Below are 27,599 nucleotides of genomic sequence, written 5' to 3' on the forward strand. Positions count from 1 at the left end.
ATAGTAAAACAAATACAGATATCATCTTGTAACGGGATTTGAACCGTTACAGTGGTGATTTGGGGAAATGGTGGAAAGGAAGTACAAAGGAGACTGGACATTTGGAATGAAAATCTGCAGGAGTTTGGAATGGTAATTAGTAGAAAGAAAACTGTAGTCATGCACTGTGGAAAAGAGTACAAAGAGATGCCAAGTGAACATAGGCGGAGAACGGTTAGAGAATGTAGAACAGTTTACATATCTGGGTAGCATTATTAATGGAAGTAATGAAATCAGGTACTTGAAAAATTGAAAGCTAACTTAGATCAGATTACCAGGACTCACTTACTCCAACCGCATCAAAAACTGACAGTAATAAATCAGTTTATTGGCCCTACACTGATATATTCCTTCTAGACTGTTTCGGTTGAGAAAATTCCTAAATCAAGTCTGTTAAAAGCTGACAACATGATCAGAAGCGCACTTAAAGAAATTCTACAACTTCCGAGTGACACGCCGACAAGTATGATCTAACTATTCTCATTGTGGTTCCGTATTGAAGAAGTAAGTACCGCCTTAGGCATTTTTGACGTACGGGAAATCTCTTGTACAGTATTATTTTTACCAACTTTCTTTAACATTTTGTTTCAGAAAGAACTCGATCATTTCTTCCAACAAATGTTTCAACGGGGTTATAACACCAACTTGACCGTCTTTTGGATCCAATTGACTACCAACATAATTACTGACACCCGCTAGCTTTGACATACGTTATCATTAGCAACGCCTCCAATAAAAGTTCCATTTTCTTTTCTACTTTCAGATATATCAACCATATACACATTTTAACATGTTTATTACGTTCACACTTCTGTTTTAAATAACTGACAGTGATTTTACCATCTTGGATTCATACTATGGGAATTGAAGAAACATCCCCCTTTGATTGTGTTTACACTCAAGGCCGTCACAGTCTTAATGATATATAACAAAAGGATCCATTTTAGTTTTAAACTCTCAAATATTCATGTTTAACCACGTTTTAATCTTCAAAAACTGTTATTTTTTTTAACACACTGGTGCATTATTGTTGTTTTAGATGTTATTGTATAATGTTTTACGAAATCATCATTCATAATTCATAAGATTAGAAAGACTCCATATGTATTATTTTTAGGATTGATATGGCTGATGATGCCCGTAAAGAAGGGTGAAGCATGTACCATTGACTTTTATGTATTATGTATAAAATTTTAACCATATGAAGTAGTGGTTTATATTGTATTGTATTGAACAGGTGGACTTAAAAAAATATTGTAATAATATTCGAGACATAAGTATGATCTATTCGAGCCACAGTTATAAAGGGTTAGCATTAATGCGCGCTACTTGGGAAGCTTACCTTCAACAGCTGAACATTAATCTTAAGCTAGAAGCTGTGAATGATTTGCACGTAAATGCTGTTCGAAATTTCACAGCAATAAAAACTCTCTGCCTATCTGAACTTCAACTCAATGAAGAGACATCATCGAAATCTGTTAGACAACTGCGCGATATACTTTAGAACACGCGAATTTGAAGCTTGGTGTGCATATCCACAGAAAGGAAGAGGTGTTGATTTATTTGCTAAAGTCCCTGCTGCTAATTCTTGGTTTACCAGAAGGGATGGTTTAACTTGTTCGGAATGGAGGGAAATGTTGAGGATGACGCGATGGTTGCACTAGTATCAATCAATCACTACTGATCTGCATTTAGGGCAGTCGCCCGGGTGGCAGATTCCCTATCTGTTGTTTTCCTAGCCTTTTCTTAAATGATTGCAAAGAAATTGGAAATTTATTGAACATCTCCCTTGGTAAGTTATTCCAATCCCTAACTCCCCTTCCTATAAACGAATATTTGCCCCAATTTGTCCTCTTGAATTCCAACTTTATCTTCATATTGTGATCTTTCCTACTTTTAAAGACACCATCCAAACTTATTTGTCTACTGATGTCCTCCCACGCCATCCCTCCACTGACAGCTCGGAACATACCACTTAAATACAAAGTATGTTACAAGTGTTATTATTTTTTATATCCACCTATTCAATACAAAGAGATCTTTTTAGAAATGAAATATTATTGCAAAATGTTAAGGGGCATGTTTCGCCCATATTAAGGGCATCATCAGCCTCAAACTCAGACCTGTATGGTGAAAAAGCAAGATCCTGATTGTTCTTACAAGTCATAAAAAGATGATATCATTGTAGGTGTCGGTCCAAACATACAAATTGTTAGAATGTCCTTGGCTAAAATTGCAGTATCAAGTTGCATGTCAAAAGTTCACACAATTATACTTTCTGGAGCGTTGAAAAACTTGTGTGAACTTGTGACATGCAACTTGATACTGCAATTTTAGCCAAGTACATTCTAACAATTTTTATTTTGGCAAAATCGTTGAAAATACTGAAAATATGATGCATAAATCGATGAAGGAAAGTAGCCGATTGATTGCTGCTTGCTGACTTTAATCGATATTTACAATGGGATTAGCAAGGGGAGTAAGATCTGTATCGATTATTATCAAAATGTAAATTGGGTGTCACAGAAATAACGAGATAGATGCAGTGTTGTTTTCCTGTTGTTCAAAATTGAAACTAGTGAAGAGTAGAAAGTTGAGCTATTGTTTAGGTTATGGGGCGCACGACAAAAACTGTGCACGAAAGGCCTCAGCAATATGCAAAGGATGGTTTATATGCCACAGATTCAGCGACAGTGTTTTGCAGGTATTGTAATTGCTGAGTTGGGTGGGGAAAAAAGGATAGCATTGTGAAAAATGTTAAATCTGAAAAACACTTGGGTAAGCGACTCGATAATTAAAGTTCAATCCCTGCTGCTAATACGTCTCAAAGAAAGGTATCTTTTGTGCTTACACAGTTAGATAGTTGTAAAAGATGAAAATTTTCTAGATATAACTTCTCGAAACGCACAGTTGAAATATTTGCCAAAGCAAATATACCTCTGGAAAAGCTGGAATGCAAAGAGCTAAGAGCCTGGATCACTGAGTTTTCAAATGAAGAGCTGCCATGTGTGAGAACTCTACATGAACTATGTTTACCGGGTAAGTTTCTATTTCATTGATCGGGTACGGTTTAGGTATACAACATCGAAACCACGCGCAAAATTGGAGGATACCAAATTTGGGTGCTATTTCCATATCAAACTATCTTACCCGTACCCAATTGATCCAGTAATTTTAAATTATTTTGTTATAATTTGAGGCCTTTCTTCCTTTCTAGAAGTTGCATCTGACCACCAGAAAAGAACAGCAGACGCTCTAGTGGGGAAGAACATTAACATACTCTGTGACGAAGCTACAGATAGAATGGGCCGTTGTGTTTTTATCATCATATTCCAAGTCCCAGCCGGATCAGAAAGAGAGCTGCACGTTGTTTCTGTGAACTATCTTGATGCAGGAAATGCTACAAACTGCTCTCGTGCTGTTTTAGAAGCTCTGCGCAGTTATCGTGTTTGTTAGTGACAGTGTCCCGTACATGACCTGGTGATATGAAACATTAAGTGTGGTCATAGGGGATCATTTAATGCATGTACAGTGCTGGGCACATAAGATCAGCTTGGTTGGCAATAGTTGGGTCGCAGTGATGGCAGATTTAAATCACGTGGTTGCGATGGTAAAGCCTGCATTTTTGAACACAAGCAAACGAAAATATAATTATTTACAATTCTTAACATCGAAGTAGGGTGCTTTAAAGGAAGCAAAGATTTTTCCTGCACCTGTCATAACCCGATGAAATAGCTGGTTTCAGGCTGTCTTCTATTTGAGTGCTTACTTTACTGATGTTACATTTTTCAAGATGTCTGACATGAAAGACATCAACAACTGTGGTATTAAGTACCTGACTGATCTGAGTGACCAAGAAGTGAATAGGCTTCACTCCCACATGGTTTTTGTCACAGATCATGCAGCTGGATTGGTTGACCTTCTTACTGAACTTGAAAGGTCTCTGTATCCTACCTCTCATCTCCTTCACCCCGAATTGCATAACCTTGACACCAGTATGACCTTAATTTGTGAGGGGAATTTTTCTGCAGCAACTAATGATGCTTTGATTAAGTTCACTCTTCTACAGCAGGCTGCATGTAGACACATTTGTCAAAGCTGCTCATTCTTCACAGTGCAAGCTAGCCACATTGAAAGCTAAAGACGCCAACCATAAACATTTTGTGTGAATTTCTCAAGCTTTGTATCCAAAAAGTATAATTTTCAATAACACTGATAAATTAGATGAGCTTGAGAAATTGTTTGGAGTAACAGATCTCTCACGAAACGATATCTGGTCTGGTTGCTGTTCTCTGAAACATGCAATTCAAACCCAGATAAAAGAAAGTGAAAAATGTGATTTCATGCTTGCATTAACTGCAGTTCAGACAGAGTTCAGCATATTAGCTAAATATTGTCTTGAGTTGTTGTGGACTCCAACGAACAATGTAGATAGCGAGCGTGTGTTGTCTCGTTACAACACAGTGGTTACAGACAGACGGTGCAGTTTGAAAAAAAAGCAGTGCCAAAGTTCTGCCAGTGCTTTCGTTTGAACAATGAATTTGCATTGTGTGTGAGCCAACGACGATAATTGGAGTGCATAAACTTGGAATCGTTAAAATTAGTAATACCATGCGATTATTTTAACGTAAATAGATGCTAATTTTGGAAAAACAGGTGCTAATTTTGAAACAGATAGATGGTAATTTTTCAGGTCCCTACTAATAAGAGACAAGATAGTAAGATCCAAGCAGTAGAAATGAAATTTTTAAGAACATCAGTTAAAAAGACAAGAAGAGATAGAATCCAAAATATTAACATCAGAGAAGAGCTAATTATAGAACCGTTAGTACAGAACATACAGAAAGCAAGACTGAGATGGTTTGGACATGTAAAAAGAATGGGAAAGGAATAGGTAGCAAGAAGGGAATTGAAAAGAGAAGTTAAGGCAAAAGAGACCGGTTGGAAGACTGAGAAGAAGGTGGATGGATCAGATTTCGAAGGAAATTAGAGAAGCTGGACAGGATGTGGCAGAAGTAATGGAGCATGAAAAAGTGGAAGGACAGAAAGGAATGGAGGAGGCTTGTTAAGCACACCCTGGCGACTGGAGTGGGATGATGATGATGATGATGATCATGATGATGATGACTTCAATACATTATGCTAGGAATGAGTGCTGTTGACATTTTTCTCAATTACTGTATTTTGGCTCCTACAGCTACGCCGCTCATGTTCTCTCATTTTCAACAGCAGCGTATTTTCTACCATCTACCGAGCTCGATAGCTGCAGTCGCTTAAGTGCGGCCAGTATCCAGTATTCGGGAGATAGTGGGTTCGAACCCCACTGTCGGCAGCCCTGAAGATGGTTTTCCGTGGTTTCCCATTTTCACTCCAGGAAAATGCTGGGGCTGTACCTTAATTAACGCCAAGGACACTTCCTTCCCACTCCTAGCCCTTTCCTGTCCATCGTCGCCGTAAGACCTATCTGAGTCGGTGCGACGTAAAGCAACTTACAAAAAAAAAAATTCTCTACCATCTTGCTGTACATTAGGTCGAAATGCTTGATAATGGTGGCCATTCAGTTATTTTACTCGACCCTATGCCTCAGCTTTCACGCTATGCTGGTATCTCACAGCATGCACACCTGGCAACGTCAGCCGTTCTGCCGTATCAACGTCTCCGCCAAATGGCTGTAGTTATGATACTATACAGATGATAATCCATGATGTCCTAATAATCTACACATACATACATACATACATACATACATACATACATACATACATACATACATACATACATTATCATTATAGACTGTTATGCCTTTCAGCGTTCAGTTTGCAAGCCTCTGTGAATTTACTAAATGTCGCCACAATACTCGATTTGCAACTAGTGTTGTGGCCTCATTTAGTTCTATACCTCTTATCTTTAAATCTTTAGAAACTGAGTCTAACCATCGTCGCCTTGGTCTACTTCTCTTACTCTCCATAGCAGAGTCCATTGTTCTCCTAGGTAACCTATCCTCCTCCATTCGCCTCACATGCCACCATCACCGAAGCTGGTTTATGTGTACAGCTTCATCCATAGAGTTCATTCCTAAATTAGCCTTTCTCTCCTTATTCCGAGTACCCTCCTGCCATTGTTCCCACCTGTTTGTACCAACAATCATTCTTCCTACTTTCATGTCTGTTACTGCTAACTTATGAATAAGATACCCTGAGTCCACCCACCTTTCGCTCCCGTAAAGCAAAGTCGGTCTGAAAACAGACCGATGTAAAGATAGTTTTGTCTGGGAGCTGACTTCCTTCTTACAGAATACCGTTGATCGCAACTGCAAGCTCACTGCATTAGCTTTATTACACCTTGATTCAATCTCACTTACTATATTACCACCCTGGCAGAACACACAACCTGAATACTTGAAATTATCGACCTGTTCTAGCTTTGTATCACATATCTGACATTCATTCTGTTGAATTTCTTACCAACTGACATCAATTTAGTCTTTGAGAGGCTAATTTTCATACCATATTCATTGCATCTATTTTCAAGTTCCACGATATTAGACTGCAGGCTTTCGGCACATTCTGCTATAAAGACCAAGTCATCAGCATAGGCCAGACTGCTTACTACATTTCCCCCTAACTGAATCCCTCCCTGCCATTTTATACCTTTCAGCAGATGATCCATGTAAACTATGAACAGCAAAGGTGAAAGATTACAGCCTTGTCTAATTCCTGTAAGTACCCTGAACCAAGAACTTGTTCTACCATCAATTCTCACCGAAGCCCAATTGTCAACATAAATACCTTTGATTGATTTTAATAATCTACCTTTAATTCCATAGTCACCCAGTATAGCGAACATCTTTTCCCTCGGTACCCTGTCATATGCTTTACTCTAGATCTACGAAGCATAAACACAACTGCCCATTCCTCTCGTAGCCTTTTTCAATTAGCTGGCGCATACTGAAAATCTGATCCTAACAGCCTCTCTGTGGTCTGAAACCACACTGGTTTACGTCCAACTTCCTCTCAACGACTGATCGCACCCTCCCTTCCAAGATGCCAGTGAATACTTCAACAACTATTTGTTTTGCTCTGTTTCTTTCATTTACGTACAAATGCCCATCTGCCTCGGCCCTTGTTTGGAGCTATTTCTGATAAGCCTTCTTTTTAAGATTACAAGCTGCTCTCACTTCATCATTCCACCAAGATGTTCGCCTTTTCCCATCTTTACACATAGTTGTACCTAGGAATTCCCTTCCTGTTTCTACTACAGCATCCCTGTATGCCACCTATTCACTTTCTGTATCCTGAACCTGCTTACTGTCTACTGTTCGAAAATTCTCACTGATCATATCCATGTACTTCTGTCTAATTTTCTTGTCCTGGAGATTTTCTACCCTTATTCGTTTGCAGACAGATTTCACTTTCTCTACCCTAGGCCTAGAGATACTTAGTTCACTACAGATCAGATAATGGTCTGTATCATCGAAAAATCCCCGGAAAACTCGTACATTCCTAACAGATTTCCTGAATTCAAAGTCTGTTAAGATATAGTCTATTATGGATCTGGTACCCCTAGCCTCCCATGTGTAGCGGTGAATAACCTTATGCTTGAAGAATGTATTCATAACTGCTAAACCGATACTAGCACAGAAGTCCAGCAAACGCTTTCCATTCCCATTAGCTTCCATATCTTCCCCACATTTACCAATCACCCTTTCGTATCCTTCAGTTCTATTCCCAACTCTCGCATTGAAATCGCCCATTAACACTATTCTATCCTTGCTGTTGACCCTGACCACAATGTCACTCAATGCTTCATAAAACTTGTCAACTTCATCCTCATCTGCACTCTCCCATGGTGAATACACGGAGACAATTCTAGTCCTAATTCCTCCAACTGAGAAATCTACCCACATCATTCGCTCATTTACGTGCCTAACGGAAACTATGTTGCGTGCAATGGTATTCCTGATGGACAGCCCTACCCCAGATTCTGCCCTTCCCTTTCTAACACCCGTCAAGTACACTTTATAATCTCCTATCTCGTTATCTCCCCTTACCCGAACATCACTTACTCCTAGCTCATCCAGATGCATCCTCTTTGCAGACTCAGCCAGTTCTACTTTCTTTCTTCCATAAGCCCTATTAATATTGATAGCTGCTAATAATCCTAATAATCTATTGTGAAAATATTACATGAATGGAACACTCAATCACCACTTAATCAGTGAGACCTTTTAAGCCTGGATATTATTAAGAATCTTGCTGATGTCCACATTTTAACTTTCAAACAGATGTTGCAAAGCCAACAACAGCTGCAGATCTATGAGTTACACTGTTGTAATAATTGAATGTTCCTGAGTGACTATATGGGCAATTGAAATGGATTTAACACCATGTTGAATAATGGCTCACTTGCTTCCAAAATATAAAAATTTGCATTGGAATCTTTCAATAGTTCCTTCAAAGTAAAAACAATAATTTTATCGCACTCAGATTCGGGATGATTGAGACAGAATAGCTTTTTGGGGAAGAGTTCTGTAAAATAAAACAAATATTTTTTACTCGCGGTTGTGAGGAATCTTCCTAGTTTTGCACGAAAAGAAAATATCCTTTCTTTAACCACTCAGGCTGGTTTGACGTTTACGTGTATGGACCTACAAAACATACGCCATGAGCGGTTTGATGTATAACTGTACAGATTAGGCTAGCGATGTTTTAGATGAACATCCGCGTGCCATCTGTTGGTTGTCAATGTGATCTTTTAGTACAACTCACAGCACAGGGTATCATTCTATGCGGGGGAATATCTTCTACTGTAATTTGGCATTGTATTGGCGTAAAAAAAAAAAGTTTCATAAACGATTGTTGTAAATAACATGGCAGTGTCCTCGCATGGTGTGTATTTATCTAATGCAGCTCTCGAATGCATGTTAGGTGAAAGTAGTGATAATGAAAGTGTCAGTGATGATGATTATGCACAGCAGAATGTGAATAATGATAGTAGTATAAGTCAATGCTCACCCGAGTGGTCATGGACACCTGTTGATTCAAATTTTATTCCTACAAGAATGTAATTAGGCATTTTTTTCACTTTGCATGCAACCTTTTTGTATGTAGATACATCTGCATGATATGAACTGCATATCCGCTTAATTTGAAGAAAATAAGACATGTCGTTTAGAAGTTATAGCAGTGTTTGGAACAGCATGTGATATTTACTATCTCTGTAGGGTAAAACATGGCCAACTTTTAATACCGGCTTGAAGGGCTAAGTTCAAAAGTTGTACTTACTTGTCCTTAAAGCCGTGTGTTCAGTTCATTCATATACTGAAAGAGGTGTACTCTGAAAGTGAGATTGATTAAAAAATCATCCTCATACAATGCTGGAAACTTTTAGAGGTATGATTGTTAGAAGCGAAGATTGATCTTATTTCTTCAAAGAATTCCCATATACTATTGCCTGCCCGTGGCTTAACCAACAAATGTGCATGAATCATCAGTTTTGAATGAGGTGCTGATAAGTCATTCAGGAATACATTTAGTAAGCATTTATTCTGGTTTAGAAACAAGGAAGTTTATCAATTTAACAATGACATTGAACTGCTCTGAAATTTCTGGAACCGAGTTAAAATTACAAGCAAGATTTTCAATGTGGACCAAACAATGGTAATGAATGAATGAAAGAAAATTCGCATCATGTTTCAGGAGTGATAAATCCTTTGTTTTTCCACACAGTCGAAGTTGCACCATCAATAACATCACAGATTAATTTTGATTTGGTCAGTGTTATTAGATGTTAAGAAATTTGTGACTGAGCAATAGAGGTCTTTTACCATAATTGTTACTGATAAAGGTTAGCACTGTCAAAAATAAATGATACATTTCCTGGATCGTCTATGCAATGCGCAATACACATTAACTGTTGTACAAAAGAAATATCAGTTGATTCATCAACTCCGAAAGAGAAATAACTACACTCAGACAATGTTTGGAGGGTTTTATGTTTTATGTTTTATTTGAGCTATGAAGAAGTCAACATTCCTAGCAGCTGTATTGTTGCTTAAGAGGGCTCGTGTTGCTGCATTTATTAAACTGTTCTATATTTTTGAGGTACGCTTTCATTAAGAGTCGTCACAGCTGAAACTATTCACTCTTCTGTTGTCACTTTTACAGTTGAAAATGATACCATAATCCATGTTGGACAAGTCTGTATGAAATGTCTATGGATACTTCAGTTGAAAGTTTATGTTGCTGGATGAAAAATATTTCTGTAGTCTCTTTAGCTGTAATTTTAGTTTATGAAACTGTTGTGCTCTAGCTTCTGTCACAATCGGATATTCATCGACAAAAATTTTGTAGTGAGTAACGTAGTGTCTTTCAGCTTTCCTAAAACCCAATAAGACCGTGTGCCATAAAATAAAACTTATTCCTATATAATTACCGTTTTTCTCAACTAAAACATCTTCCCGCTCGCCTTCGAAACCTCGCATATTTTACTGGAATTTTCCAATGACGAAGAATGTAATAACCTTTCTACACTATGTTTCCATATCACATATTTATCCATTTAGTGTTTAAACAAACGAACTCTCCACAATCAAACTAGATAATGATTGGCCCCACTATCGGCAGCCCTGAAGATGGTTTTCTGTGGTTTCCCCATTTTCACACCAGCCAAATGCTGGGGCTGTACTTTATGAAGGCCACGGCCGCTTCATTCACATTCCTAAGCCTTTCCTATCCCATCATCGCCATAAGACCTATCTGTGTCGGTGCGATGTAAAGCAAATAGAAAGAAACAAGATACCCATTGGCAGTGAATCCATTTCTAGCAGTTAATGGCCTGCTGCTAACAGCAAATTACTTCACCTTTTCTTTAATGACCTGTAATTAGGGCAGTGACCGGATCCATGGGGGTGCCATTGGTCTGCTCCTATCTTTCCATCTCCATGCAACTACGTCAATCTTTCCATAAGCTCTGGGACTGCTGCTAATTGGTGGACAGAAGTTAAATACATACCCATATTTCAGGAAGGTAATAGCCTTCCGAGCAGGCACTCCCTCCGCACTGAGCTGGGCGAGAATCATCTCTTCTGAAAAGCATGAACTACCATCCCACCTCATTGATATCAGTAGAGTGTAAATGCATGGAATGCTTGATTAAGATCTGCTAGTGCTCGCAAGCACCAGGTTGAGAAGGAATACTCCCGAAGCGACACTTATCTCTTGTTACTCCAGGGAGTTGCAAGAAATGATCCACAGCCCGACCTGGGAGTTCCCTAGATAGAGATGAGTAAGGAGAAAGAACAATCTGCATACCTCCATTCAGATCCACAGCCCAACCTGGGAGTTCCCTGGATAGAGATGAGTAAGGAGAAAGAACAATCTGCATACCTCCATTCAGTGCACTGTGTTGTCTCGTATAGGCTAGAAAGTTTGTTACTTTCATTTATCTGTCTCTAAATCTCATATTTGGATTTGATAATATGAAAGTGATATTTAGTTCTTCTTCTGGGGTTGAACAGTATTGTTGTTTTGTGAACATTACATGCAGTTTGCTGACATTTCAAATACATTGCATTATTATTTGTCAAGGTGATTGAAATACCCTTACTCGATCTGATGTAATCAGTCTTCCAGGCAACTAAGGGACGATTGTTTTTTTCCTTGGCCAGTTGTATGTATCCTGTTAATGTGTGAGCTCCCTTCAGCTTTGTGATTCTGCAGCCACAAGGGCGAACAAAAAATGTAATTAAGAAAGAAGTTCTATAAAACAACTGGACTTCACCAACCACCTTGGACAGGCAAAAGGAAAGGGGGCCTGCCATTATAATATAAACTCCCCAACTGGATGGTGACTTCAACAAGAACTCAAGACAACATAATTTGAATGGCAGTAAACAAGGGGGGTATGCCCTTATAACTATACAATTCAGTTGTGACTGGCTGTAGGCAAGGGACTCTGCCATTATCATGATAACTTCCGAAGTTGAGTGTGACTGCAATCAAAACTCTCCAAATCGATTGTGACTGGCAATAGGCAAGGGGGCCTACCATCATAGTGAAAACTCCCCAACTTGGACATGAGAAACGACGTATGTCAACCTAACCATGGTGTTTCTCAGGTAATGCAGTACAAACTAATTACAGTAGAACCTCGATAATTCGAAATCGGTTAATTCAAAATCCCACCTAATTCGAAGAAGCTCTTGTTCCCGGAAACATGAGATACAGTTTTGCATGTTATTTAAATTGTTTAATTCGAAATACGGATAATTCGTAATTCGAAGTACAATGTCGGCCCCATTACCGAAATTCAGACTTTTAATTCGAATCTGCCTTTACATTTTAAAACAATAGTATGTTACAGAGTAATTTCTACTCGAAATTTATCAGCTTCTTGTCATAATAGAACGCGCGTTTCGGAACGTGGAAAGGTAGCTTTCCGCACTTACACTCACTTCGGTGGGTCTACAGTGCGCTTCATGATTGCTAAATTGAATTAAATCGGAATTCTTTTGTATTCAACCTTTTAAGGAACGCCGTAATATCACTCAACAGGCAGTGTGTGGAAAAACAGAATTCGCGAACACTGGCGATGCCGACAGTTAACGAAAAAGCGTAGGCACCGAACAATATTGTCATTGCCGGTGAAACTCCATTGCTTTATTTTAATGCAAGCCCAAACGGTCTTATTGTTTTAAATGGGTCATATTAGTACGTTGCAATGCACATGGGATGGAAGCGAGAAACTTTATCCCCTCATCATAGGAAAGTTCGAAACCACAATGTTTCAAGGGCGTCGGGCACTTTCCATGCCAGTACAAAGCATATAAAAATGCGAACAGTACAGAAATCCAAAAAATAATGCATTTGCACAGGGGGACCGGCATAATTTATCCTCGTCTTTGAATTGTGTGATTTATCCAAGTGCATTATTTGAACATTGTAAATGCACCTTGTTGGATACATTTCGGAAATAGTTTTTTCCATGGCATTTGAAAGGTTTAAACTGTGAATCGAGGTGATTGCATGTATTAATGGGTCTTAGAATACTTTGTGACGCGGCAAGTGTTTACATTTCTGAAGTACGAAAGAAGTTGGTGGGAAATCGTACAAGGCTAGAGTCATAGAAAAGTTCGATTTTAAGGGCATCGGGTACTTCCTTTGTAAATACAAGGCATCTAAAATGCATAAAGTATAGTAATCCAATTAATAAAGCACTTGCACATGGGAGCCAGCATAGATTTCTCCTCGTCTTTGAATCGTGCTTTTTTTTCTTTCGTTGCGTGAGGTTATGTTTGCCAGTGAGATATCCGAGTGAATTACTTGAATACTGTAAGTGCACCTTCTTGGATACATTTTGGGAATAGTTCTTTTTTCATGGCTTTTGAAGGGTATAAACTGTGAATCAAGGTTAACTGCATGCAGTAACAGGCCATAGAATATTTTGTAATGCGGCAAGGGTTGGTACTTCGGAATTGCGAATTGGCGGTTAATTCGAAATCACGTAATTCGAAGTCTGATTTTTGAATCCCAACGACTTCGAATTAACGAGGTTTTACTGTAAATCTTACCTACAAAATGTATAGTATTGACCTGGAATTCCATAATAGATAAGTAAAATTAAAAATCCACCTTTTCAATACTAATATTAAACTAAACAAGTTATAACATATATATGTATTGAAAATGAAAATCCACAGACTGTTTCCAGTCATTCGACCGGGTCAGGAATGGAGTGAATGAAGCGCCCATCTAGCGGCGAGGATAGGGACTGTGCTTAATGCCGAAGCCTCTAGGGCAATGATTAATGAATGACAGGTGAACTGAAATGATAATGGAAAGTGTTGCTGGAATAAAAGATGAGAGGGGAAAAAAATCAGAGTACCCGGAGCAAAACCTGTCCTGCCTCCGCTTTGTCCAGCACAAATCTCACATGGAGTGACCAGGATTTGAACCACGGAACCCAGCGTGAGAGGCCAGCACGCTGCCGCCTGAGCCACGGGGGCTCATGTATATAATTATATAATGATAAAGTGATGACATGTTAATTTACGATTGCCTGTTCTCATATTTGGCTGAAGATGATGTCTCACCAGCGTCGAAACTAATACCAAGTAAATGTTATAACCTGTTTAGTTTAATATTATCATTGAAAAGGTGGATTTAAAATTTTACTTGTCTATTATTCTCAGTTCAATATGAACTTAAAACTGAAATTCTTAAATTTAGATCTAGAATGCCATAGCGAAGCGCGGATGCATGAACTAGTCGTCCTTAAAATTTCATTTCACTGGCCTGGAAAAGTCTTCATTCATTCTTTCATTCATTCAACCTTTCGTTTATTTATTTAGCTTCCATAGAGTGTCAACTGAAAATGGGAAAATGAGGATGATTGTATTGTAATGTTTGTCTACAATAGGTTTATTTGTTTCCTTTCCACCATTTATTCTCAGTAAATTGTAATTAAATATAAATGATGTTTGGCTTTTTTTTTCCAGGATTGATGCCACAGCCAATTACATCCCACTTATTGTAGAGCCTGGTAAAGGAGTTTTTGAATTAGCCTACCTTCTTTGTCTGTTGTCTCATCAATGGAAACCCAAATTGGACCGTCTTTAATCTCTTGCCTTATCTTCCGAACAGTATCATCGTATATGGCTGAACAGTACGTTTTTCTGAACGTTGACTTATCTGGGATGGATCGTTTAGTATATTTCGCGAGGAATTCCCTGAAGCTCTGATTATTCCGTTTGAAGAGATTTATGTCAGCGGAGATGAGAGCACGGCAGAGATCGGTGTTGAACTCGGGCGTTACACTGCATGTCAGATACAACTGTCTCTGCTTGGAATCTCGTTGTTTGTTAGCCTGGTTTACTGCTGTTGCACTAGGAACCTTTGAGTAGATGTCACTGTACAATGAACGTGAATGTCTTCAATGAATATACAACTGCACACTATAATCCGTCTCACTGCTAATATAAACTGTGAACTAGATGGAGTTATGAAGCAATCAAAGGGAATGCCTGAACTACAAACTAATCCGGAAACCACTAGCACATCGTCGATGAATGAGATTTCCCTAGTTGCGAAATTATGGCACAGACACAGTCGATGTTATGTAATGCTGCTTATCAGTGTTATAATTGTGATTTAGATAGTTACGGTACTGACCGGCTGATCTCCACTACTTCCGGGCTCAACCTCTCTCTTTCTTTGCACCGCTTATCAGCTTATTTTATCAGCCCAGATGAGGACAGGCGTGATAATAACCTGCACACCAGTTAAAATATCAATTTTATTTATTTATTTATTTATTTATTTATTAATGCCTTTTTTTCAGTGGTGAAGTTAGGGCTCGAGGCCCTCTCTTCCACTTAACCACATACTAATCAAAACCATACATAAAGTTATGAGATATTTAAAATAGTTAAAACCAAACAAAAAATTAATAGAATTGAGAGCAATTTTAAATACATTACTAAGATAATAATAAAACTAATTAAAAGTAAGAACTCTTAATAATGACTTATCCTCAGGCGCGCACACATTCATACTTCAACCATTCAGTTAGCTGTCCTCAGCAGGTAGTCTCGGCAGGTGACCATAAACCTTTGTAAAGAGCTAGTTTCTCTGACCTGAGCTGGCAGGGAATTCCATAATCTGGTGCTGGTCACTACAAACGATCTATTAATTTTATTTGTGCGGTGCACGGGAATAGAAAGAGTGGATCTGGAACGTGTATTTAAGTTGTGAAATGATGATAGAAAGGTGAATTTAGAAGAAATATACAGTGGCTGACTTTCCGCTAGTACTCTAAATACCATCGTTAAAATGTGTAGCTGCCGACGTTTATCAGGCTTCAGCCATGAGAGAGCCTTATAGTATGGAGTAATGTGAACATCGTATCCAATATTGTAAATAAATCGCACGCAGGAATTCAGTGCTCGTTGAAGTTTAAGTGTTTCTTCTCTTGTCATATCAACTAGAACAACGTCACAATAATCAAGAATAGGGAGAACCAGTGTCTGTATTAGTTTGGCCTTAAGCTCAAATGGAAATACATCCCTTTGCCGTTTAAGAGGGTGTAGCGCTCCAAAAATCTTTTTACAGATGATTTTCGTGTGATCAGACCAATGAAGTGTTTCATTCATAATTACGCCCAGATTTTTAACTGTTTTATTGTAGTGAATAATGTTACCATTCAGTAGGATAGGCGGGATTGCAATATTGTTTGAGCAGTTCAGTAATTTTCGTGTTCCTATTATGATTGCCTGAGATTTTGTGGCGTTTAGTATAAGAGAATTTCGTTGTGCATATATACTGAGTCGTCGGAGGTCATTGTTAATATCTTGTATTGTTTCATCTAAGTCTGAAGTCTTGCAGTGTCGATAAATCTGAAGATCGTCAGCATAGAGGTGGTGTGTGTTATTTCCTGTCACAGATGATATGTCATTGACATAAATACAGAAAAGTAAGGGCCCTAGAATACTGCCCTGTGGGGCACCACTAAGTTTCATTTTCCATTTAGAGACCTTGTCGTTTACTGTTACACGCTGCTGACGGTTACTCAAATAAGAACTAAAAAACTTAAGCACAGCCAGGTCAAAATTTAGTAGTTCCATTTTCTTTATCATAGTCTGAATGTCTATAGTGTCAAAGGCGCTACTGAAGTCAAGAAGGATAAGTATAGTAAGCAGTCGTTTGTCCATAGCATTTCTAATGTCTTCAGTAACCTTCAAAAGTGCTGTCGTGGTACTGTGCCCCTTCTTAAATCCAGATTGCAAAGGGTCCAAAAGAGCATTTTTATTTAGGTACTCCAGAACCTGCTCGTATACTAAACGTTCGAAGGCTTTAGAAAGCGCAGGGAGTATGGACACCGGACGATAGTCAGAGGGTGATTGTGGGTCTAAACTCTTAGGTACCGGTATAATATTGGCTGTTTTCCAAACAGTTGGGAAAGTTCCGTTTAGTAAACAAACGTTCAGTATGTGCGTCAGTATAGGCAGGACAGCACCCATAATGTTATGTATAAAAGCAATAGGAATATCGTCTACACCTGTGGCCTTTGATTTAATCGAGTACAAAGCCTTTTTAACCTGATTTTCTGTGACACTGTGAAATGTGAATGGTGGATTGGCTGGAGGGGAGGGCGGTGAGACGGTACAGTTAATTGGGGTAGGTTGAATATTTATTCTACTAAAGTAATCGTTCAGTTCGTCAAGTGGAATGTCAGTTGTTGTCTGTCTCTGTTGATGTTTTCCTATTCCCAGAGCTCTCAGTTGGTCCCAAGCACGATTAGAATTTATGTTGTTAGCTAAATTCCAGAAATATGCACATTTTTTATTTCTGATTAATTGCTTTGTGCGATTTCTTAAGATCCGGTAAGATTCGAAGTCTGCGTCATCTAGGGTATGCTTATAATGTCGAAATAAAGAGTCACGGTGGGCCATCATTCTCTTGGTTTCATCATCTAGCCATGGACAAGAAGGGCGAGAAACCTTTATTCGACGTTTGGGGGCATGTCTGTCATATAAGTTCTTTACCATCGTATTAAACAATTTAACTTTAGCGTCAGTATCATTTAGACTCCGTATATCGTCCCACGGTAGTTGATAAGCGTCATATTTCAAGTAATCCAAGTTTAAGTCCTTCGTATTTCTGACAGTTATGTACTTGGGTTTGTATTTAGGCACTTTGAGGGAATAGGATAAATATATAAGGTCGTGGGTCGAAATGGATGGTACAGGGATTTGTCCATGGGTTATTACTTTACCTGGGTTGTTCGTTATAATGAGATCTATGAGTGTGTGTGATAAACGGTTTGTTGCATACACGTGGTTCGTGGGTTGTAGTGGGAGAATGGTCATGTTACAGGTACTAAACAAATCTACTAATCGTTTACTGTCATGAGTCGTATTAAGTAGGTTACAGTTAAAGTCACCCATAATGATTATGTGTTCATAAATAGCCTGGAAGTCTAGTAAAGACGTTTCGAATTCGGTCATATCAGTTACACCAGGCGGTTTATATATGACAGAAAACATCACTTTTTGTCTGTTGATATTTACTTCAACGAACATGAATTCCGGCCGTGTTCGTACACCCTGGGAAGAAGTACATATCACTCGGCTCTGTAGATCGTTTCTACAGTAAATCGCTGTCCCGCCACCACGCCTTCCATCCGACCGATCGAAGCGTATTAGATTATATCGATCGATATCAACCATGGAGGAAGGGATGCTAGGAGACAGCCAGGTTTCAGAGATGCAAAGTATATGTAAATTATTTTCCGTTAGTATTGCTTGAATTTCGTCGTTGTGCGCCGGAAGAGAAAGAGCATTTACATGGCAACACTGTAGACTGTAAGAAGAGGACGACAATGCATGTTTCAACAGAGTACCGGTACTTGCTGAGAAGGGAGAGACCGAGAGTGAGGGATTATTGATACTGTCACTGCCAAGGTCAGGTCCAGGTGCACAATAACTGTCTAGCTGAATACTAAGAATTCCAACAAGTAGATTATAAGATAACAATACATGCTATTTAGAGGAAGGAAACTCACCTCGACTTCCTGGAGAATGAGACAGCTAACAATCACTTGCCGGCATTTACACACACATTCACACATTCTTAAAAACACTATAATAATAACAACAACAATAATAATTACAAGAAACACAGTTGTTAACGTTTATCCCACTAAAACTTTAAAGATTTCAAATCCGCATTCGTGGTAATAATCTTCTTAGTGCCGTCTGGAAGCAGAACTACAATATGACCATCTAGTGTCCACACATTTCTCATGCCGAATCTGTCCCGAGCAGAATTTAAAATTGCCTTACGTGTTCTTGTCAGCAATTCAGTGATCAGGATTTTCGTGCCTTTTAGCTTGCGCTTAGCACCCCACACGCGTTCACGTTCCCAGTAGCGAGTGGACTTGACGATAATCGGCCGCTTACCCGCTGTTAGTACCTCTGCTGCTGTCCTCTGAGGCTTTCCAATTCGGTGGATTCTATCGATCCCTTCCATGGGCACTTCCAACTCTAGATGTTTGGAGAATACGTCCTTCACTTTTCTGTAAATGTCTTCATTTGGTTCCTCGGCGATACCATGTATGAGCAAACAGTTTCTTCTACTGTACTGCTCTGCCTCATCCAGTAGCTCATCATGTTCCTCCAGTTTATGTTGAAGATCATTTAGTTCATCTCTAAGCGACTTGAGTTCACTGGTTATCGCTGACCTAAATTCCATGAATTCCTGCCTCAAGGAAGCTAGGGAATTACCAGCAGGGTTGGTTGTGCTGGAGCCTTGGGAGCCATCAACAAGTTCTAGGCGTGCCTCGAACCTGTTCATAGCTGCTTCAAATTTATCCAGTCTTTCGTGTGCACCTTTGACTGAAGGCATCTTCCAACGTACACTAGTTACTAGTTACAACTTAACACCACTTTTCACACAACTTACGGAATATATATGCTGTTTTAAATGCAGTTAGCGCGGGATAAACACGGAGCACACTCACAGCGTCACCTCAAAGTCCGCCATTTATTTCTCCATTATTGAGAGGACTGCTAATTTAATACAGTTTAATATTTTTTAGCCGAAACATGGACTATATATTGATTCTAATGATGAAGAATATGGAACATATGTGCTAAACTCCAAAATATGGAAAAAACATGGAAAATGTATACTTCATTTTTCAACTCCACATGTCATGATTCGTAAAGATAATGCAAAATATAGTTAATTTTAGCTTCCAAAAGAGAGATGTATTTATATATAAATCCGTTCGCTGTTCATCACTTTATTACACTTCCTGCTTCCAGGTGATATAGATGTTGATTCCCATAGGGAATCTGAAATATTTGTTCCGAATGAGTAAATTTATAATACCAATATAAATGGTCCATTATTGGACATTATAAATTTTCCAGCTAACTCATTCCTGGTTGCCAGCGTTTCGCCCTCGTGTCCTAGGCTGGGCTCATCAGTTGGTACCTAGCACACCTACCAAGACGCTGGCTACTGCATACCATGGAGGCCACTGCATAGGCTAATTGTAGCCACTGGCAGTGCCAATGCACTATGAGAGACTTTGCCTCATTATCAAAAATTGAAAATGGGACTCAACATATATATCATCTGATGGCCAAGCAGGCATCAATTTTTGATAATGAGACAAAGTCTCTCATAGTGCATTGGCACTGCCAGTAGCTACAATTATCCTATGCAGTGCCCTCCATGGTATGCACTAGCCAGCGTCTTGGTAGGTGTGCTAGGTACCAACTGATGAGCCCAGCCTAGCACACGAGGGCAAAACGCTGGCAACCAGGAATGAGTTAGCTGGAAAATTTATAATGTCCAATAACGGACCATTTATATTGGTATTATCCTTCTTCCAGATCAAGCTCATCACACTCTGGTAAAATGTATTTGCTGTGGAATCTGGAATTACTATTCGTGCCCCCTCCGACAAACTAACGAAAGTGCAAATGATCAGTTTATCAGAAAACCTTAAACGATTCATGATTGTTCATGTAAAATCCATTTTATTTTTTGTTATGGTAGTTTTTGTGTGTGATCCATACAGAATGAGGTGCAGATGCAAGACTTTGCCTGAGGGTAGATCTTATACAAATATAAAATCTAGACCTTAACTGTAGGTTTGTAGTTTTCTAGAGGGTGTTGTATTGTAATGTTTGTCTACAATAGGTTTATTTGCTTCCTTTCCACCATTTATTCTCAGTAAATTGTAATTAAATATAAATGATGTGTGGCATTTTTTTTTTCTTTTCAGGATTGATGCCACAGCCAATTACATCCCACTTATTGTGGAGCCTGGTAAAGGAGTTTTTGAATATGAAGTGCGCTTTAATCCTGATCTGGATGCAAAGAAATTGCGTTTTCAGTTGTTGAACCGTCATATGGATGACCTTGGTGGATGTAAAACTTTTGATGGAGTGACTTTGTACCTCCCAATAAAATTGCAGCAACAGGTATGTATGACTAGTAAGATGCTAGACGAATGTAATGGGAATTTAGGGCTGAAAATGAGCAGAAAGAACATTGGAAATATTGCTACCTGTTGGTCCTTTTTTATAAAGCCGACTTTTGAGAATTGCTTTTGTTGAGCTGGTGACACTGTCAGTGGCAGTTGACAAGAAGAGAAGACAGGTACAATTCGTGTATCCGCTAATATCTTATTAAGTTTGAGTGGTGTTTCTAAAAGTAGGGAAAAACACAATATGAAGATAAAGTTGGAATTCAAGAGGACACATAGGGGCAAATACTCATTTATTGGAAGGGGAGTTAGGGATAGGAAAAACTTACCAAGGGAGATGTTCAATAATTTTCCAATTTCTTTGCAATCATTTTAAGAAAAGGCTAGGAAAACAACAGATAGGAAATCTGCCACCTGGGCAACTGTGTAAATGCACATCAGTAGTGGTTGGTTTGGTCGGTTGGTCAGTCGGTCGTGGGATTTACGGTGAAAGTTAGAGGCACGATTTAGTCATTCTTGATTGACATCTGTGACCTACTCGGAATCAGGAAGTCATACATGCTGTTGTCCTCACAGCATTGACAGAATCCATCAGAATATTGACACACCATGTTGGTGCTCTCAGTGCACCACAAATCACTTATGTTTTTCCTTTTACTTCGTTCATAACTGCTATATGTTATTAATTTATAGAATTGTTGTTGTATTCTGGATCCTTGAGGTCACCTGTAAGTGAAATAAATACAGTGGTGACAGCTTACAAAATACATAGAACAGTCCAGTTAGCCTAAACAGAGCCTAATATGACCCCAGTGCTGAACAATGTTGGTATTTCTTGGTTAAGTGATGTTGATGCCAAGCGTAGTGGGCATGCTTAGACAGCTTTCAAATACTGAAAAGGAACAAGCAGAGAGGACATGCAGTAGGACAAACTCAGTGAGAGAGAGAAGGTGAGAACACTTCTCGCGCTGATGAAGCTAGGAAGTTTGTTGAGCCTGTCTGTTGTTCTTGTCCCACACTCACCTGTCCTAGTGTTCTCTACCTCAGACAGCTTTCAGTGTTCGTGAGTACGATGTTAGCTTATCTCTGCATAGTTTTTTTTACAAATTAACAAATTTAATGAAGTTGAGAGGCAAAATTTTATTTTCACCTTCAAATGATGTTTTCCAAAATAGTTTGTCTAATGGTTTACCATCCTAGATTGGTTGTTCTGATCCTGCAAATGAAGATGTAATGCTTAGCCCTTTATAGCCTCTTGTAATAACATACAACTTTGAATGCATTTTTGCCATTAATATCAATCATCTGTTATTTTTTCTCATAAGTTTAAGATCAATTAAGTGTGCTGCATTTTTGGGTGATGTATTAGTGTATATTTATTGCAAGTTAAAAATGAACAAAATTATAGCATTTTAAATTTTTTTTTGTCTTAACACTCTTACATTCAGCTTATTTGTAGGGGTCTGCTTGAAGAGCTCTGACTATTCTCTGTGTTTTTACAAACAAAATATTTTAAAAATCAACACATAAACAATCAGACACAATGTGAAATGAAAAAATATCTTGCTAATATGTAGAACAATGAGTATTTTGGAAATAAATGTTGTTGTTGTTGTTATTATTATTATTATTATTATTATTATTATTATTATTATTATTATTATTATTATTATTATTATTATTATTATTATTATGTGCCAGCACCTTCTTACCATCATGTCATTCATTTCATCTCATTCAGTCCTCTGATGTAGTTAACGCCAAGGGAGACATCTGGTCGTAAAAACTCTTGGCAAAGATTCATCTTGCTTCATAACCTACTCCATAGAGAAATGGGACAAAGGTTGAAATGCAGACAATTATTGTTATTATTATTATTATTATTATTATTATTATTATTACATCATTATGCCCTACTTAGGAACTTGCTTGAACCAGCTTAGCTGATGTGTTGGCCTTCTCCTCCCAAAATCTCTTCATCCTTTCCCTGAGCTTCTTCCTTCGTTCTTCTGTCCAAGTTTTAATGGCTCTGGTGTTTGGTTTGCCTTTTAACTGGAATTGTTGATTTTGGTTCTGAATTTACATCTGTTCTGTGCAATGTCTTCAGAGATGATTTCCTGTAGATCTGTTTCAATTTCACAAAGCCAGCTGGCCTTGGTTTTAGATGAAAGGTATAAAATACTAAATGTTTATTTCTTGGTACCATGGTAGTTCAGAGCATGAAAGGAACAGGAAAACACTTCAGTATGATCTGTCATAGACTACTTTTATGCTTAATATACTGTAGTTCAGTTTCCCTATAAAGTAGCATCAGAAGTATGCAAAAAGGCGGTCATGAACTGTGTCGCTCGCTAGCCCTGAGACATATAGAACATGGCCATTTCTACTTTTGACAGTCTCATGTCTGACCTTCTTGAGGCTAAGGGAGTTGTACATAATGTGAGGTTTGGTATTTCCTTTACTGTAAGAAAATACCTTCATTTCTGTTTGACAACATGAGAACTACTACCGCTAGTAACTCGTGTAACCATGTTTATGGTATTGTGGTTTAGTAAAACATTGTCTAAATGGGAAATTGACTTGTAAAACAGCAGCATTTATGGCATGAATTATATTTAGTTCTTGTTAAGTTAATGTTTGTGTTCTTTCCTCAGACCACTGTGTTTGAGTGCGAACATCCAGTTGATAAGACAAATGTGACAATGACCATTCAATTTCGGCGCCAGAAGAGACTAGGAGAATGCATTCACCTGTACAACGTCCTTTTCCGTCGAATTATGAACGTACTGGAGCTAGCCCATATCGGAAGACAGCATTTCAATCCTCACGCAGCGCATAAAATACCCCAGCACAAGTAAGTGTTGTAATGTGTGTTGTTATTTTGAATAAATGGATCAAGGACTTCTACCCAGTAGTACACCCACCAATGGTTTGTGGAGTGTTAACCGAGATTTAATACAGAGTTGGCTGCTAGACTTACAGGTTATACACAGATTATACAGTGGAACATCGGTATCTCGAATCACCTTGCGCGCTGAACTTTATTTCGAGTTATTGAAATTTCGAGATATAGAGAATACTGTTTTTGAGCCTGTGTAGCACATAATTGAATTGCAAGTAATCAGCTTCATTTTCCGTATCAAATTCTAATCACAGAGAGTTACAATAATTGAAAATCTTCCACCTTTTTGGTACTTTTTATATGCTTTTTAGCAAATTATTAATTATAAACAGTACATGTTTCGTTCTATCTTTTCCTTACGCTATGATGTTCATGTTACCCCTTATTATCGACAACTTTCCCTTCTAAAATTTGAACAATATAGAAACCTCCACGTGGCAGTATTAAAAGAGAATATCCCATACTACTTATCTTCACAACTCAATTTCCTATCCTCTTTCCACCAGCATAACACACGCTCCGGCAGTACACTTGCTATCCCTCTCAGCAGGTCAGCAGCATTCAGCCGTTCCTTTGTTGCAAATGGAGCTAGAATATGGAATTCTCTCCCCCACAACATTAGAGCCATACAATCCTTAAATTCCTTCAAGTTGTCTTGCCGTGAACATCTCCTCGATGTGTGCCGCCAGGCTTAATGAATCTGGTAGAGTGAATGTGTGTATGAATGTACGTTTACTGTGCTTAGGGTATTTAGTGTCAATCAACTTTTAATTTGTAACGATAGTTTAAGACATGACTAAGAATATTTATAGAGTTTATGTTATTTTGTTTCATATTTTGTTTCTAGTTTGTAATGGTAGTTTTAAGATAAGATTATGAATATTGCTCTAAGATGTACAATGTTAATGAAGTGTGGTTAAGTGTAAGAGAGGACCATGAATCCTAACTTCGCCACTACAAATAAAGGCAAATATAATAATATAATAATATAACATCTTCAGGTGTTGATAAGCTTAGGTGAATCGCTAAGTTTCTGAATACATTATTTTCAGGTACATTGTTCCCCTTCAAGACTAATTTGAAGCTGCTACACGTCTAGTACTAGACGTAAAGCAGCTTCAAATGTTTCCCGTCCAGGGTCACCGTAGAATTGGAGTCTAACAACATTAAGAAATTAAGACAAAGCTCCCTTCTCGAAAAGTGACCGGCAATCAGCTTCATAGTTCCGCATTAGACTCAATTTAGGGCACATTAAGCAAGCTCAAAATAAATACAGTAAAACCTCGTTAATTAGAAGTCGTTGGGACTCAAAAATCGGACTTCCAATTTCGGATTAACCGCCAATTCGCACTTCAGAAGTACCAATCAATCAGTACTGATCTGCATTTAGGGCAGTCGCCCAGGTGGCAGATTCCCTATTTGTTGTTTTCCTAGCCTTTTCCTAAATGATTTCAAAGAAATTGGAAATTTATTGAACATCTCTCTTGGTAAGTTATTCCAATCCCTAACTCCCCTTCCTATAAATGAATATTTGCCCCAGTTTGTCCTCTTGAATTCCAACTTTATCTTCATATTGTGATCTTTCCTACTTTTATAAACGCCATTCAAACTTATTCGTCTACTAATGTCATTCAGCGCCATCTCTCCGCTGACAGCCCGGAACATACCACTTAATACCAATTCAATGGTCCGTTATTGAACATTATAAATTTTTCCAGCTAACTCACTCATGAATTTACTCATTCAGGACAAATATTTTAGGTTCCCTATGGGAATCAACATCTACATCAACATACCACTTAGTCGAGCAGCTCTTCTTCTTTCTCTCAATTCTTCCCAACCCAAACATTGCAACATTTTTGTAACGCTACTCTTTTGTCGGAAATCGCCCAGAACAAATCGAGCTGCTTTTCTTTGGATTTTTTCCAGTTCTTGAATCAGGTAATCGCGGTGAGGGTCCCATACACTATAACCATACTCTAGTTGGGGTCTTACCAGAGACTTATATGCACTCTCCTTTACATTCTTACTACAACCCCTAAACACCCTCATAACCATGTGCAGAGATCTGTACCCTTTATTTACAATTCCATTTATGTGATTACCCCAATGAAGATCTTTCCTTATATTAACACCTAGATACTTACAATGATCCCCAAAAGGAACTTTCACCCCAGCGCAGTAATTAAAACTGAGAGGACTTTTCCTACTTGTAAAACTCACAACCTGACTTTTAACCCCGTTTATCAACATACCATTGCCTGCTGTCCATCTCATAACATTTTCGAGGTCACGTTGCAGTTGCTCACAATCTTGTAACTTATTTATCATTCTATAGAGAATAACATCATCCGCAAAAAGCCTTACCTCCGATTCCACTCCTTTACTCATATCATTTATATATATAAGAAAACATAAAGGTCCGATAATACTGCCTTGAGGAATTCCCCTCTTAATTATTACAGGGTCAGATAAAGCTTCACCTACTCTAATTCATGAGATCTATTTTCTAGAATTATAGCAACCCATTCAGTCACTCTTTTGTCTAGTCCAATTGCACTCATTTTTGCCAGTAGTCTCCCATGATCCACCCTATCAAATGCTTTAGACATGTCAATCGCGATACAGTCCATTTGACCTCCAGAATCCAAGATATCTGCTATATCTTGCTGGAATCCTACAAGTTGAGCTTCAGTGGAATAACCTTTCCTAAAACTGAATTGCCTTCTATCGAACCAGTTATTAATTTCACAAACATGTCTAATATAATCAGAAAGAATGCCTTCCCAAAGCTTACATACAATGCATGTCAAACTTACTGGCCTGTAATTTTCAGCTTTATGTCTATCACCCTTTCCTTTATACACAGGGGCAACTATAGCAACTCTCCATTCATCTGGTATAGCTCCTCCGACCAAACAATAATCAAATAAGTACTTCAGATATGGTACTATATCCCAACCCATTGTCTTTAGTATATCCCCAGAAATCTGAACAATTCCAACCCTTGTCGCGTTACAAAATATTCTAAGACCCGTTATTGCACGCAGTTAACCTTGATTCACAGTTTATACCTTTCAAATGCCATGAAAAAAATAACTATTTCCAAAATGTATCCAAGAAGGTGCATTCACAGTATTCAAATAATGCACTGGCAAACATAACCTCACGCAACGAAAGGGGAAAAAAAAGCACGATTCAAAGACGAGGAGAAATCTCTGCTGGTTCCCATGTGTAAGTGCTTTATTCATTGGATTGCTATACTGTATGCATTTTAGATGCCTTGTATTCACACAGAAAGTACCCGATGCCCTTAAAATCGAACTTCCCGATGACTGTATCCTTGTACGATTTCCCGCCATGGCACTTCTCTCGTAACACAGAAATGCAAACACTTGCCACGTCACAAAGTATTCTAAGACCCATTAATACATACAATCACCTCGATTCACAGTTTAAACCTTTCAAATGCCATGGAAAAAACTATTTCCGAAATGTATCCAACAAGGTGCATTTACAATGTTCAAATAATGCACTTGGATACACTGTCAAACATAACCTCACGCAACGAATGAAAAAAAAACAATCGCACAATTCAAAGACGAGGATAAAATATGCTGGTTCTCTTGTGCAAATGCATTATTTTTTGGATTTCTGT

General features: G+C 38.4%; 1 protein-coding gene across 3 annotated transcripts in view; it reads left to right on the plus strand.

Annotated features, from left to right (window-relative positions):
* Window positions 1–27,599, plus strand: part of AGO3 (Argonaute 3) — a 466,191-nt gene that overhangs the window by 145,532 nt on the left and 293,060 nt on the right. For all 3 annotated transcript variants that reach the window (XM_067138589.2, XM_067138590.2, XM_067138588.2), the window contains exons 4-5: window positions 20,836–21,034; window positions 23,694–23,893. In XM_067138589.2, coding sequence (XP_066994690.2) covers window positions 20,836–21,034; window positions 23,694–23,893 — 399 coding nt within the window. The remainder of the gene's footprint in view (window positions 1–20,835; window positions 21,035–23,693; window positions 23,894–27,599) is intronic.

Source organism: Anabrus simplex, chromosome 1 (genome assembly GCF_040414725.1).
Source record: "Anabrus simplex isolate iqAnaSimp1 chromosome 1, ASM4041472v1, whole genome shotgun sequence".
Lineage (NCBI taxonomy): Eukaryota > Metazoa > Arthropoda > Insecta > Orthoptera > Tettigoniidae > Anabrus > Anabrus simplex.